Source organism: Aedes aegypti, chromosome 2, assembly GCF_002204515.2.
Source record: "Aedes aegypti strain LVP_AGWG chromosome 2, AaegL5.0 Primary Assembly, whole genome shotgun sequence".
NCBI lineage: Eukaryota > Metazoa > Arthropoda > Insecta > Diptera > Culicidae > Aedes > Aedes aegypti.
The window spans coordinates 194,750,931-194,765,853 of record NC_035108.1 but is presented as its reverse complement, the minus strand read 5'-3'; the positions used below and the strand labels follow the sequence as shown (position 1 = coordinate 194,765,853).

At 39.0% G+C, this 14,923-nt stretch overlaps 1 protein-coding gene across 6 annotated transcripts in view; it reads left to right on the top strand.

Moving 5' to 3' along the window:
- Positions 1-14,923, top strand: part of LOC5574535 (F-box/WD repeat-containing protein 7) — a 122,531-nt gene that overhangs the window by 64,426 nt on the left and 43,182 nt on the right. For all 6 annotated transcript variants that reach the window (XM_021843579.1, XM_021843578.1, XM_021843581.1 and 3 more), the window contains 2 exons: positions 9,511-12,079; positions 12,146-12,262. In XM_021843579.1, coding sequence (XP_021699271.1) covers positions 9,617-12,079; positions 12,146-12,262 — 2,580 coding nt within the window. In that variant the 5' untranslated portion in view covers positions 9,511-9,616. The remainder of the gene's footprint in view (positions 1-9,510; positions 12,080-12,145; positions 12,263-14,923) is intronic.

The following is a 14,923-nucleotide window of genomic DNA, read 5'->3' as shown; positions in this document are numbered from 1 at the left end:
TTAAAAAAGCCTCAAAGCTGCCATTTCCAAGACGACCAGTCATTATCAGCCCTGATTTCCCCAAATATGAAAAAATACAAAACGCCCTCCAGAGAAATTTTCTTGATAAGTCGCTGATGGTGTTCTGATCATTTGATAAGCATTCTTGTTTTTTCGTGGATATTATATCAAATTCATCATATTTTTCTCAAATTGTTTACACATTTAGAACGAACTAATTTTCATCTAAGATGATCAAACATTCATTTTAACAAAAAAAAAAAATCTTCATTAATCATTTATGTATTTTGGAAAATTTCTTGAACATGGAATTATTTCTTTAACCTGGGATAACCTGGAAATAACAGGGAATTTTACTTCTGTAAATGAGTCTTCTTCTTCTTCTTCTTTCTGGCGTTACGTCCCCACTGGGACAGAGCCTGCTTCTCAGCTTAGTGTTCTTATGAGCACTTCCACAGTTATTAACTGAGAGCTTACTTTGCCAATGACCATTTTTGCATGCGTATATCGTGTGGCAGGTACGAAGATACTCTATGCCCTGGGAAGTCGAGAAAATTTCCAACCCGAAAAGATCCTCGACCGGTGGGATTCGAACCCACGACCCTCAGCTTGGTCTTGCTGAATAGCTGCGCGTTTACCGCTACGGCTATCTGGGCCCTGAGTAGACACCCTGAATTATATGAAAAATGAAAAAGTGTTAATGTCGACACTTGTAGTGACGAACCATCCAAAGTTTGTTTGAAAATTACATAAGCGTAACGTTGCCATGATGAAAATTTGTTAACATAAGCTTGAAACGAGCTCACCATTTGGTAATCCATCCTCGACTGAACACGGATATCTTTTCGTAATCGCGCATCGCGAATCGAACACGATTGATCTTGACTCCGTCGCACACCCCATAGGAACATGCAACGGAATCAAAACACCACACACTACTCTTATCGACTACAGCGCCGCCTATGGTCGGAAATGTAATTCGAACCGTTTTTCTCATATATTTGGACGATTTTCTCTATACAAACATCAAGCTTGTTTAGCCCCCCTTAGAGTAGAGTCCGTTCAAATTTTCACAGTAGCGTTATGGGATCCAAATATACTAATGTGGGACTCAAGATTTCTACTAGTTGATTTTTCCATATAAAATGGGCCACTTCAGTGGTCATACTCGATTAACTTCTGAGCCTAGATGCAACGGCTATAATACAGTTTATCGGCAATCGTGTGCCTATCAAACATTATGATTGTACCCCGTTTGGCATAAAGTCGTTTGGCATAATGATCGTTTGGCATAATGCATAATGGCCGTTTGACATAATAATTAACTTAGAATGAATATCGGCATTTTCGAAGCTTTTACCGAGATCAACACTACCGACCCCATAGCAAACATTTTTAGTAGGCTCTCAATAAACGTGGTGGTCGTTCAGGGATATTCCATGCTATTAATGTCAGAAATTGTAGATATCATAACTAAATAAAACTCCTGACGGGTCTGGTGGAAGATCTTTTCGGAATAATAATTTTCTCAACATCCCGGAACATAGAGTTTCGTTGAGCTTGTTGCGATATACATATTTGAAAATAGTAAATTGACAAAGAAAGTTCACAGTTATTAATAAAGGGAACGCGCATAGAATATTTATCTGCAGATCCTCTGTCTCAGTTTGCACGTAACACTTGATAAAAATTGCTTGGTAAAAGAAGGGAAAATTTATTTTCAAAATGTTAAAAGCTCTTATCCATAGATCAATTATTGCAGCATAATTTTAAAAAAAGCCTAAGCACGAGAGCAGATTATTTTTAGTTTAAAATATTTAAGGCTCTAACGCAAATTATCTTCTCACAACATAACTCGAACAAACAACATATATTTGAAAAAAAAAATATTTTGGCGAAACTTTTCAACGGCAAAACTTTAATATTAATTTGAATTTTTAAGGTGTACTTCAAAAACACTGTCTATTATCGAAAGAATAAAAAATTTGGGCCCAGATAGCCGTAGCGGTAAACGCGCAGCTATTCAGCATGACCATGCTGAGAGGGTCGTGGGTTCAAATCCCACTGGTCGAGGATCTTTTTGTAAAGGAAATTTTCTCGATTCCCAGGGCATAGAAGTATCTTCGTACCTGCCACCAGTGCTGTTAAATGTCAAAATTTTGGAAAATTTAAAATGCTTATAGCACTCTCGCATACAAAATATCGCATTAGCAAATATTGGCAACCGATAGTAATTCGGAAAAGGTCACCGGGAAAAACATTTTCCGATTACTTTTTCCACTAGGAACGATGATATTAGCAATATTCAAATGTCAAAGTCACGTGAAATTCGTGACATTTAACAGCCCTGCCTGCCACACGATATACACATGCAAAAATGGTCAATCGGCAATGAAAGCTCTCTCAGTTAATAACTGTGGAAGTGCTCATAAGAACACTAATCTGAGAAGCAGGCTTTGTCCCAGTTGGGACGTAACGCCAGAAAGAAGAAGAAAAAAAAATTGTGATTGAAATAATATTTTTTTCCAGCATAAGGAGATCTTATGTTTGCAAAAAAAAAATATGATGAATATTGGCAGGTTCTAAAGTAACTATCATTCCAACAGCACGTCTTGCAAGAATTGATAAATAACAAAAAATAAAAATGGTTAACATTTAGCTTAACTTAATAATAAAATTTAAAACAGTATAAATATGAAGAACAGCCTATTATTAAAAGAAGGCAAAATTAATTATTTAACCAATAAAAGATTGGACGCCAAAAATATTGCGGCATAATAAAACGAATTATAATTGCGTTCAGAATCATCGAAGTGATTTCGCTACTTTTCCCTGAATGTCGTTTCTCCGAATGCCGGTTCCCTGGATGACCCTTTTCCCCAAAAAGTGGTGCAGTTTAAATAGGTGGTATAAAAGCCTTCAGTGGCTGGATGGTGAACGAGAAAGAACGATAAGCAATCAAAAGAAGGAGATATTCTGTCATTTTCGGCTATACAAATGTTGGGAAAAATGCTGAGGACGGTAAAACTCGAAAGAACCGACAATTAAATATAGAAGGGTGCATATCAGATGGCCAGTTCGTTCACCATCCTAAAATCTATAATGTTACGACAATTATGAGTGCCACAAACTTAAGCATGGCTTTGCTTTGTAGCCGCGGACTCTAACCACTCGGCTAATGAAGGCCCTTAAGAGCATATGATTGTTGAATAAAGTGACCCCACAACAAGCCTGATGTCATCAGAAAGATTCAATTGAAACGTAAAAACAAATGTCATCTTAAGACCTACCACCTTTAGATATGTATCATCTATTTGTAAATTTAACTACTCAATTTAATTTAACATTACAAGAAAAATTTCTCTTCCGTGGCTTTCTATTTGTCAAAATAAACAAAATGTGCACTATTTGTCAAATAAAAAGTAATTTCTGTCAAAATAAAAAAAAAATTAAAAACGGTTGAATTGGTCAAACACAAACTCACTGCACCATTAATTGGATTCTCACAAAAGTCTAAGAATGAACTTAAAACAATCCAGCACGGGAAATATTGTATAACCTTGGACAAGTTGTTACAAAAATTCGACACATTTCTCACAAAATCTTAGACAGGGTTCTCTCAGGGTATCGAATACAAGCATCAATAACAAGCTCAGTTTAGTCTTGCTAAATAGCCGCACGCTTACCGAGTAGTGTTTTATCCGTCGAATCTGTTGCTTGCTCATTTGTGAACGAGTGCGGAATCCGGATTGATCGTATACGGTTCGCGTTGTGCGGGTGAAAAAAAAGCAAAAAGTAGGTTAGTCAGTAGTGTTTGATCCCTTGAATATGTTGCAATGTTCTGTGGAACGAGCAACGAAATCATGCGTATCAGTGTATATTCTCAAGTATTCATTTCAAATTATATTTTATCTTTTATCAAAACGAATCTTTTCCCATATCTGCTAGTGTATTCTTGTGGGAGTGCAGAGGACTCCTCGGCTCCTATAGAGCAAGTAACACGTCAACATTTCCCTCCCATCCTAAAATTGACCTACATTCGAACGCAGCAGGCGCCGTTTTTGTTTGTTATAATAATAAGAGCACCAGTACTTACACATTCAGGATGCTACTGATCCCGAGTAGCATCTGTTGGTCCCCATCTTGCATTAAAGGAGTAACAACTGCGGACAGTCAATCATGCTCATGCTAAATAGCTGCACGCTTACCGCTACGGCTATTTTGATCCTATGACATGAGTTCAAATCAATAAATAAAAACTTTTTCTTAGATTTGTTCCACTGTTCAACTTGGCCACGCGCAACGTGGCCAGGCCACCCGACTCTGACAATGGCTAAGCATCAGCACGGCATCGCAAGCACCTGATAATAACAGACCTCTTCTTGTCCGTGTGCGTGGCGGGGCAGGCAGACGAAAAAAGTGCGTAAATATACGATGCAAAAATCCAAACCCAGCGCCGTAAGATCAAATGCCTATAGCTCTACGCCAACCTAACCTAAGGTGAATTTCTTCGCCGCCGCGCAGCCACGCAAAAGAGAGCAGAAAGAAGAATGGGAACAGGTGTGTCTGCAAGCTGCTGTTGTTGCCGCTGGCTACTGCATTGCTGCTCTTGCTGCTGGCCATAGTCCGTTTTTTACATAAGCCAATGACCTGCTTCTTGGTGGCGGTGGCTGCGGTGGTATGATATTGCCCCAGCCAGCCGGTCAACCTAACCTAGACTACGATTTATCGAGTTCAGCTCGTCTTCTTCTTCTTCTTTGGAGCCTGCTAATTCGGTTGAAGATGCACCATCTCCATTCGCCAGCCCCATTGAATATCAACACCCATGTGGTCTGATTTCAGCGCTCTCATTATGATCCCCAGGATTTTGTTCTCTCTTTCCACATATACATTTTTTTTTTTTTTGAATTCTTTATTAGTATCATTCCAAACATTACATTCATTTCTTATATCTAGGTGTTCTGTGTTATTAGACAACACTATCATCCTAATTTGGTAAAGCAAATTTAAGATTTTATTAACATTTTGTTAACAACATATAACATTTCATTTGCCGTAGCAGTTCTGATTTTTTACAGGTGAGTTGATTTCACCTGCTTATAAGAGAAAAAAAAAACGCTTTAAATATACTTAACCTAACTTAACCTAAACATATAACGCATTAATCGTGGCAATAGAAGATTGTAACGATTTTTGCCTGAAATTATTTATTATTTTATTTGACATTTGTTCCAATGTTTCAACATTGGATATTCTATGTAACTCATTGGTACTATACCAGGGAGGAAGCCTCAGAATCATTTTCAAAATTTTATTTTGAATTCTCTGCAGAGCTTTCTTCCTGGTATTACAACAGCTAGTCCATATTGGTACAGCATTTCCACATATACATCATCATATCCTACTGCCTGGCATCGATGTGCAAGATCTACGTGAGTAACTGCACGTTCTCATTGCCATAAAGAATTCAATTAAATTTCGTTTTATTGGCGAGTCGATGATTGCAAGCAAAATGTCCCATGTGGGTATTAATATTACGTACTTTTTGTCTGTGTTCAAATTGTTCATTACAGTTGTCCCACACCCAAATGTATGAGCAAGATGTGAATTGTTGTGCTACGCATTTTATTCATTCCAAAATCACTGATTACGCTCCTGAAAAAATCTTGTTTGTTACTCACACTGTGGCGAGAACTGTGCAATAATTTCATTTCGTTTTGAGATCAATACCATCCGTTACGCTGCTCTGGTTCATTTTCACGGATAACGATGTAGAACGGTGGTCACCAAACTGCGGCCCGCAGGTCATATGCGGCTCTCAGCAAGGCTTTGAGCTTGCATTGCGCGATAAAATAAAAAAAAAAATGAGCCAGCGATCCTAAGAATCTCTGACAGGGCTGGTAGCGAATCACTTTTTAGTGGCTTGGTCACTATTTTCGACCTGATCACTAAAGTGCCCGATCACTATTTTCGGACACTTTTGATAAAAAAATGACGATCTTAATGAACTACTTAAACTGAAACAGTAAGACACCAATATTTTGCTAATGCTAAACAATGTTTTAGATCTCAAAATCAAAGCGTCAGGTAAGGAACGATTTTTTTTTCAACAAAATTACCGGTTAAATTTAGGTGAATATGGGAACTCATTTCTGTCATTTCATTTCGAAGCGTGCTATGCTCAACAAAGGACGTGAAAAATGTTCGTCCAGGACGTGAAGAATTTCCAGTTTTCTTTCTGTATAGTAAATTGAGTATTTGCTGCATTTAAAACGTTAAACTGAATTTCGAAAAGTAGTAGTGCAAATTGATTTACTGTGAAGACATTTTAAATGCAGTGTTGCTGCTATTTTCAAAAAGGTGAATTTGTGAGCCCGGGATGTCGGAGGAAGTAGCTTTGGCTTGAGGATTGGCCAACAAGTATCAGTTTTGGCATCCGGAGACGTTCACAGCAGATGGAACAATGCACCAAAAGAAGAAGGCTTCAAGTAATGAAAAATGCTGTCTTTATTAACCACCAAAAAGCTTCCGTCGATTGCTTCAAGCACAACATGCAATCATTGGCAGTAACAGCGGGATCCACAATCCAGGAGTTCAAAAACCTCAAACGTTGATAAACTACTAAAATCCGGTGAGATCGTTTTTGTTACTCAATATTATAATTTTCAATCTAAATGTATTCATATTGTTGTTATTATTAGTTTATTTTTGTATTAACCTTATATACTATGGATAACAGTATGCAGTCCTTGTATAGCGGGAGAGGGGCAAAATAAGTTTTCATCTCGTTTCAGAGAGCGAGCAATGGCGCTTAAACCAAGGCTCTAGAGCCAGGACATAGGAAAGAAATGTCCCTGTTCCATCCCAGGAACAACAACGGAGTGTGCAATAACTTTCTTAGCATTGCCACTCCCAACGATTGCACCTTTAACCCTGAATGGAAACGGTTGGTACGGTTGCCCCGTTTCTTCTTTCAATGAATTGAATATTTTGTGTCTATCAGTTTATTCATACGTGAATAACCTAATCGTCACGATTTCCCCAGTCTACACAGTGGGCCTGGCCATTTTAATATTTGTATCATATCGCTGATATTCTGCAAATATTAATGCTGACAAGAAAATACCTGAATAAATTTAGGTATTTCCAGGATGCTTTTCAATATTGGCTGTGTAGGGGAACTCATTTCTGTCTGAAAATGTTGCAGAGATTCTTAGAGTATGGTTGGGCAAAAGTTCGACCTTAGTGGAATAATTAAAATTGCCAGAAAAACTATAACAGTACTATAACAGTACCACAGAACCTTAATTTTGCTAAACAAACTTGTGTCAAAATGTTTACCCATTTTTAGTTATAACAGTTTTAAAATTGATGGTCTTAAACGAAACGTATCACAAAATCTCGATACTTTTATTATAGGTAAACTTTATACCAGCAATATATGTTATGTTTACAGAAAAATACACACACGCGCCATGGTTGCTTAAAAATAGACCACCAGCACTTATATGTACAATGAGGGTGTCTGGTAGTCCCAAGCAGCTCAAGCTCACAAAATTTTCATCAAAAAATTGCCCACAACAAGGTTAATTAAAATGTACTTCAAAATAGCTGTTTTCCGTAAAACTTAATAAAAACGTGAAAGTTCGTTTCTTTTTTCGCACGATCAGGCATATAGACGGGGTTGGTGGTTCACTGGCTGCCGCTTCTGCTTCATAAGCAGAAGTTCATGGGTTCAATCCCAGGCCCGTCCCTCTCCTCGTACTTCGTAGTTGTATCTTTCACTTGCTTCTACCCAAGTAACCACAAGCATTATACCATTGCATTAATTTGGTCGAAAGTCAACATTTTTTGCATTAATAATGTTATCTTGCATTTATTCAATAACTGTCAAGCAATGATGCATTTGATTAACATTGTAAATGCTTTGTAGCATTATTTAAATATAGCATTATGCTAAGCGTTTAGAGTGAATATACAGTTATGCTGTCATACAAGATTGCATAACCTCATTAAACGCACTCGAATCTGTAATAAATAAGTAAGACGATCGAGCACGTTCGCACGCGCTCATTGCGTTTTGTGGGATATGGAAGAATAATGAAATGACTTTCTTTCATCTCGAACCCCCATTTCATGATCTAAGGATAGATGTATTCAATCAGAATTGTTGTATTTTATCTATGAGACTCTTTTACTCATAAGGAGCGAGAAGAAATGTCGATCAATTACTCTCCCCTGAAATCTTTTTAATGCGATAGGGCTTTGTTTTGTGGGTTATGTTCTGTTATTTCCTCTACGAGAAAGAATGAAGATCAAATTCTTTCTACTGATGTTTCATTTGGTGAGGGAAGGAAATCAATCGCCGAAAAGAATTCTTTCTATTCGCAATAACTGGGCGAATAGTAATGTTAACACACACAGTAGCTTCGTTTATAAGGAACTTTTATCCTACCTTATTACATCAGCAGCTTTAGCACAGGACACCAACGCGCCAGGCATCCAGCACACCATCATCCTAGTTGTGGGTCCGAATCCTGATTCCAACAAAAAAAATCATTAAGCTGGTAAAGAAAACCATTGAAAGGTAGTCAATGGATTAATTGTTTTGTTTATTTTTAACGCAAGCCCTAAACATACATTATTTTAAGCTAATATACATCATGAACTCTAAATATATAGACATAAATGCTTTAGTAGGGCTTGTGCATTAAAACTGCCTTACCAAGTATTGCATTATATTGGTTGTTGTGGGGCCCTTTCCCACTTTAATTATGCTTTATAAATCTCTTAAAGGTTTTGTCACTTTAGATAGCAAACATAAAGTATTCATATAGGGCTTCGTGGTTACTTGGGTAGCTTGCGATTCACGGCAGTGTAGTCAGTCTAAGCTAAGCTACCGGTGCTGTTCAGCTGATGATCTCATCGATATTAGTTAGCAGAATAGAGGATCTCTTGAAGTCAATGAGATTGAGTAAAATCATGTATACCTTGTGGCACGAACCGTTTTCTGAGGCCTCCATATGGCCCGCACAAATAAGCTAGATTGAGAACCACTGATGTAGAACATTTGCTCGAAGTTTGCAGATCGGGCAAAAAAGAAAAATGCACGTCTCTGACATCAGCTGTGTCAGCTGGGCCTCAGAACGGTCGTATTGTTCCTTTTGAGCGTCGAATCGAAGCTACATACATGTTTCGGTTCAGTCAGTTGTGAAAGCGCAAGGATGCTGCGGAACCCTTATTATATTGCTCGAACGTAAAGAGCCCGTAAGATGAGGTCATTTACAGTAATGTCGTCAGCTGATCCTTCCGTACCTGTGGCACTTACATTTTTTTAGAATTGCAGGTAAACCAAATCGTAAACCATCGGTTGGAAGGATGCGCCAGTCATAAACACTAATTACAAAAAAAGGAACTTTACAATCTCTCGTTTCACAGAATAATGTTGCTCATTAGTGACCCGCCCCAATAGCAAAATATTGATTGCATTCTCTTCTTGTATCCTTTCAGAGTCGTTCGTACCCGTCATTTCAAGGAGCTCGCAGGGAAGATTCAAAATTGAAATTGATGAGCGCCGCAACCACCATCAGTCTGTGTTGAAATTCCGCATCAGATAATGGCAGAAAAATGTATCGTCACGATTAAGGAAGAGCAGCAGCACCAACAGCAATGTCCCAGCCCTCTGGGGGAGATAAAGAATGATTCTGTGACGGCGTTGACCGGTACACCTACGACGATCATCACTAGCAGCATCCCATCAGCGACGACCGCGATCAGTCTGCCATCAACGACGACGGTATCCGCCTCTTCGACTCCCACCCAATCCGGCACGATAGACTGCGACGACGATGACCAGGAAGAGAACGGCGGCAAACCGCGCGAAAAAGGTTGCTATGCGTGGTTCTATTCCACAAATCATGGCGTCGTTGTTGGGCACTCTACCGGAAACCAGATTCATCTGGAAACACCAGCGCTCGAGGAAAAAAGCAACGGTGGCATGAATCTAGCGAAACCAAAGCGTCTGAGCGATGAGTTTTACTCTGCCGACGATGACTACGACGAGGACGACGACGACGAGATGATTGGTGGCGGAGAAGATGGAGGCATCGGAATCAGTAGTAGCAGCAGTGGCAGCAGCAGTTTGACCGGAATCAGTAAAAGTGTTGGAGGTGACGGAGATTGCGAAGCGCACGCTAGCTTAAATGAGATTAAAAATCTGAGTATCACGAATGGTGGTGCTGAGCTTGGTGAGGATCGATATGAACAGGATGAAAACTCGATTTCCGATCCGATCTATATCAGTGAGGAAACTTCGTCATGTAGTAGCGGTCACCAACGGATCATAGCTGAAGAAGCTTCCGTAAAAGCACAGGAGACTGAAGAGCCAAGTCGGCAACATCCGGAACAGCCTTTGGGAATGGAGCAGGAGGAAATCCCAGAGGACGAAGGTGTTGCTGCGCTGGAAGATAACCTCGAGGACGATGAAGATGACGAGGTGGATGAGGATGATCCTCATGATGTGCAATCAATCGATGCAATCGAACGTCGGGATTTTGAGCAGGAACAAAAACTGACTGGCGGAATTATAATTAAAAATAGCGCTTTGATACCCGATAACCATAGACTGAATTTAGAGGTAATAAATAGTTTTAGTAGGAACCGCAACGATGCATTGGCGAAAAAATCTCAGTCTGAGAGCGGCAAAGTTCAGCTTATAACAACGCCAACTAGCAGTAGACACGCGTACAAGAATTGTTGTAATAATCCATCTAGTTCTAATAGCACTAGTAATAGGGAACAAAACAGTAATAGTACAACAAAGTCAACGGTAAAAGTTAATCTGTCAGCTAGTCTAGATAGCTATTGTGCAGCTAGTGAATCCGTAAATGGACCGGATATGGCTGATGGGCCTTCCTGTTCTTCCTCAATGGCTTCGTCCTCGTCTTCTTCGGCCTCCAGTAGCAGTAAGACGCATAATCGTCAACAACAGCAGCAATTAGATGCGATCTTCAATAGTAACTCCAATGATAGTCTATCATCCGATCGTTCTATATTTATCCCCAACCTGCAAGCTCTGAAAGCATCTGCCAAGGATTGCCCAACAGCTCCCAGCAGCAGCGGTGTCAATGAGCCAGGAACATCATCTTCCTCGTCGTCATCACCATCACCTTCATCAGCAAGCTGTTCCGCTGGTCCTTCAACTTCCGGAGCAACCAAAGCACCATCCGACTGTAGTTTATCGTCTTGTGCAACATCGGTCATAAAGCAAACAGGAGAATGCAGCAAAAACATCAACCACCATCCCATTCCCTCAACTAGTACTAGTAGTTCCTCGCTGTTTTCCTTTAGTTGTCCCTTTGGAAGCGCAGATCGTGAAACCGGCGAAGGATGTAGTAACGGCAATGTTTCCCTAAGAAGATTCCCTTCGAATGGCTCGAATTTTGCCGATAACATTGCCGATGAAGTGGAACCTTCTAGTTCATCTCACCGTATTCGCCAACCACAACTTCATCACGAGCATAATCACATGGAGGATCCCCTGTTGGAACCTTCTGAACTATCGATGCCACCGGAGCTAGCCGCTTCGGCATCTGTCGTCGATCACGAATGCGACGAAGACAACTGGGCCGATTGCGAAGAAGGCTCCGACGAAGAAATATGCACCTGCCGAGATTATACCGATGATGAAGGAAACGGCACTACCGGAGCCGGTGGCCATGCTAGCAGCGAAGACGAACTGCCCTCCAGGGACGTTGATCTATCGAGCTTTACTCACATGGATGCCGCTGAGGATATTCTTGCTCATGATCCGAGTACCGGTGGGTCCGGTAGCGCGGCCAATACTAGCGGAAACAACGCACAAACGCCAAGACTGCATCGGAAGCGCAAACTTACCGAAAATCGCATTCTATTCGGAAGCGGCGGCTGCCGGACTTCAACGGGAGGAATGTCGGAGACCACCGGTGGACTGGGTAGCCATTGCGATAGCCCTAGTACGGAATCGCTCAACTACAACAGCCGCAAACGATTAGCTTTAGATAGTACCAGCTCGCCACGAACGGTGCGTAGTCCGTCTAATGTAAGTAGTTGACTAGCGGTGAGATTATGTCCTATTCACTAACACACGTTCCTTTTCTCGTTGTAGCTTGCTTCGACGCCCACGACATCTTCAGCGCTGGGAGAACGGAAGACTCCCCGAAGTGTAATCCCTACCAAAGATAATCCTCCTCCCGAACTGAACGAGTGGCTGCTGCAATTCCAGGTCAGTTGAATTTTCAAAGTATATAAACTTGGCGGTGCAAAACTCTTTCTACACAGATTTTTAATTTAAATGGAATTGGGGCGTACTGTTGAGATTCTTCCAGAAATTCCTGCAAGAATTACGCAAGATGTTCTAAAAATAAAATCGGTAGTGCGTCGAATTCGGAGTTTTCAGCGATAGCTTTAAGTATTTTCTGAGAATCCCTCTCAATATTTTCTGTAAGAATATTGAAATGAAATCCTCCCAGATTTTATGCATTAAGTTACAGAATTCCTTTTAAGACTCTTTCAAAATTAGTCTAAACAACCTGTGAAATTTTCTTCAAATGTTCGTAGTAGCATCAACATTTCTGATTTTCGTGAGTATAATAAGGTGGCCCCGCCTTCCCCTACACTCTCAATGATTTTAAGAATCATTGAAACAATTCTTGTAATGTATTTTTAGGAATTCATTTAAAAATTCCACTGACCCCCTCCAGGAATCCTGCTACACAATAAATTTCTTCAAGCATACCCTAGAGAACTCATTGAAATTTCTCTAAATTGATTTTGAGATTTTTCAGGTAACACTTTTCATCAAATTCATCAGCTGTTTTACTTTAGATATATGTAGTATTCATCAGTGCACCGTTAGCCGCTCATAACCCTATTACCGCTCAATAGTATGAATAAAAACTAATTGTTCGTATAAAAATGCCATTCTTTTCGTACGGATATCGTCTTTCATCAACTTTCAAATAAAGCCATCTGACATTATTTTAAGGCCCAAGTAAGAATAGAGTAAATTTCAAAACTTTTCTGCTTCAAAATCGCCAAATCGGAGAAAATTAAAACACACAGGTGTTTCATTTCCAAAATAAAATAGCTTCGAGTTTTTATTTTTTTTTTCGATTTCGCGGTTTTGATGCAGAAAACTGCTTTTTCAGTTTTGACATTGTCTCTACTTTTACTTGGACCTTAATTGGTTTAAATAATTATTTATATTAGCTACACAAGACCCTGTGAGCGGCTATTGGATCAGTAGGTGTTTTGGTGTGTTCCAATAGCCGCTCATGCAAAAAAAAAAATATCGAGATAAAAAAACGATTTAAGTATACAACTTTCTTTATTGTTGTTGTAGGGGAAAGTGGGGCAGTTTGAACACCTTAAGGAAAAGTCGATAAAATTGCTAAAATATTACGAGTTTTTCAAATGTGTGCATGATTTCCAACAATGTTTAGATGAATACACTAGATCTGCGTGATTTCCTTTGTCTTATGAAGTTCACGGATGAATGATCGATTTTTCAAAATTTGTAGCATTTCGAGTCGATTTTTTACTGATGGGGTGATATGAGCACCCCATTTTTGATTGTAAAATAATCTCGTATAATCTAAAAATTCAATTATTTTGATACTACACTTGGAAGTTATTAGTATTTATAAACACTCCGTGCAAGAAGATATAATTTTTTAAGAACATTCTAACAGTCAAACATCACCATTCTGAAATGATGAAATTTAAAAGATCCATTCGGGGCAATATGGGCAGTTTTTTCGAACATCATTTATATCTTTTTCTTTAAGTTTTGAACACTGATTTATAACATGCCTATTGTTTCATTTCCTCATCAGCTTTGGGGTTGCATGTTATTTCAGATGAAATTTCAAGAATATATGCAGTTTTCAAGGGGTGCTCATCCCACCCGATTGGCCAAACCGCCTCGGCTGCCCCGAATAACAAAATTCGAAATGATGCATTTTTTAACATGAAATCTGTATATCGGGAGCGGAAATAGGAACACTTAGACGTAGTAGCAATTGGAATTACATATGTTTTAATTAAAGTTTTTCATATTAATTTTATTTTGCGCTGATTACCTATACTTGAAGCTATATTGTGACACAAAAATAGTATTGATTGACTCAATAGTGATTTTATGATAAACATTTGAACACATAACTTTGTTTAAATGAGCGGAATCTGGTGCACTGATGGTAGTATGAATTAGCTCAATAATTATTTCTTAATAAACATTTAGCCCGAGCAATAGTGATTTGGTTTTCCTTCTCAGGTTCTACGTTTTGTTTTGTCGAGTATAGTGTGGTCTTTTGATTTCGGAGAGCGATTTTTCATGAAAAGCAAAAGTGTAATTTTTGTCGCGTCTCCTGAGTGATTTCTTCCTCACTTAGTCTGCGATTAGCGAAGCTGAAAGGAGATTGTGGCTGCTCAGTCAAGAATGAAGGATCAATTGGTGAGCTCGTTTCATGCTTTTATTTCAAATCTGTAAGATATGTATGACTGCACATTTAATCGTTACAACGGTGGGACGTAAATATGATTTTTTAACAAACTATGAATGGTTCGTCACTATGAGTGTCGGCATAAACTCATATTTATAAATTATTTATGTTTCACATACTTTTACAAAACACCTCTTTCCTCTTACTTTTATTTTTGTTAATAAAAAATATTTGAATATTTCGACACAACTTTTACAGTCAATTGAAATGCTAAAACCTCATTGTACATTCTGCAAATACTATTTAGTTAATCGATGAACACTTAAGATTTTTGGAGAGTATATCAGCCAACTAAAATAACCGAACTTTTTGGAAACTCTTTGAATATTGGTTTGGTTTATATATGAAAACTATATGACCCTAAAAGCTGACACCGTCTT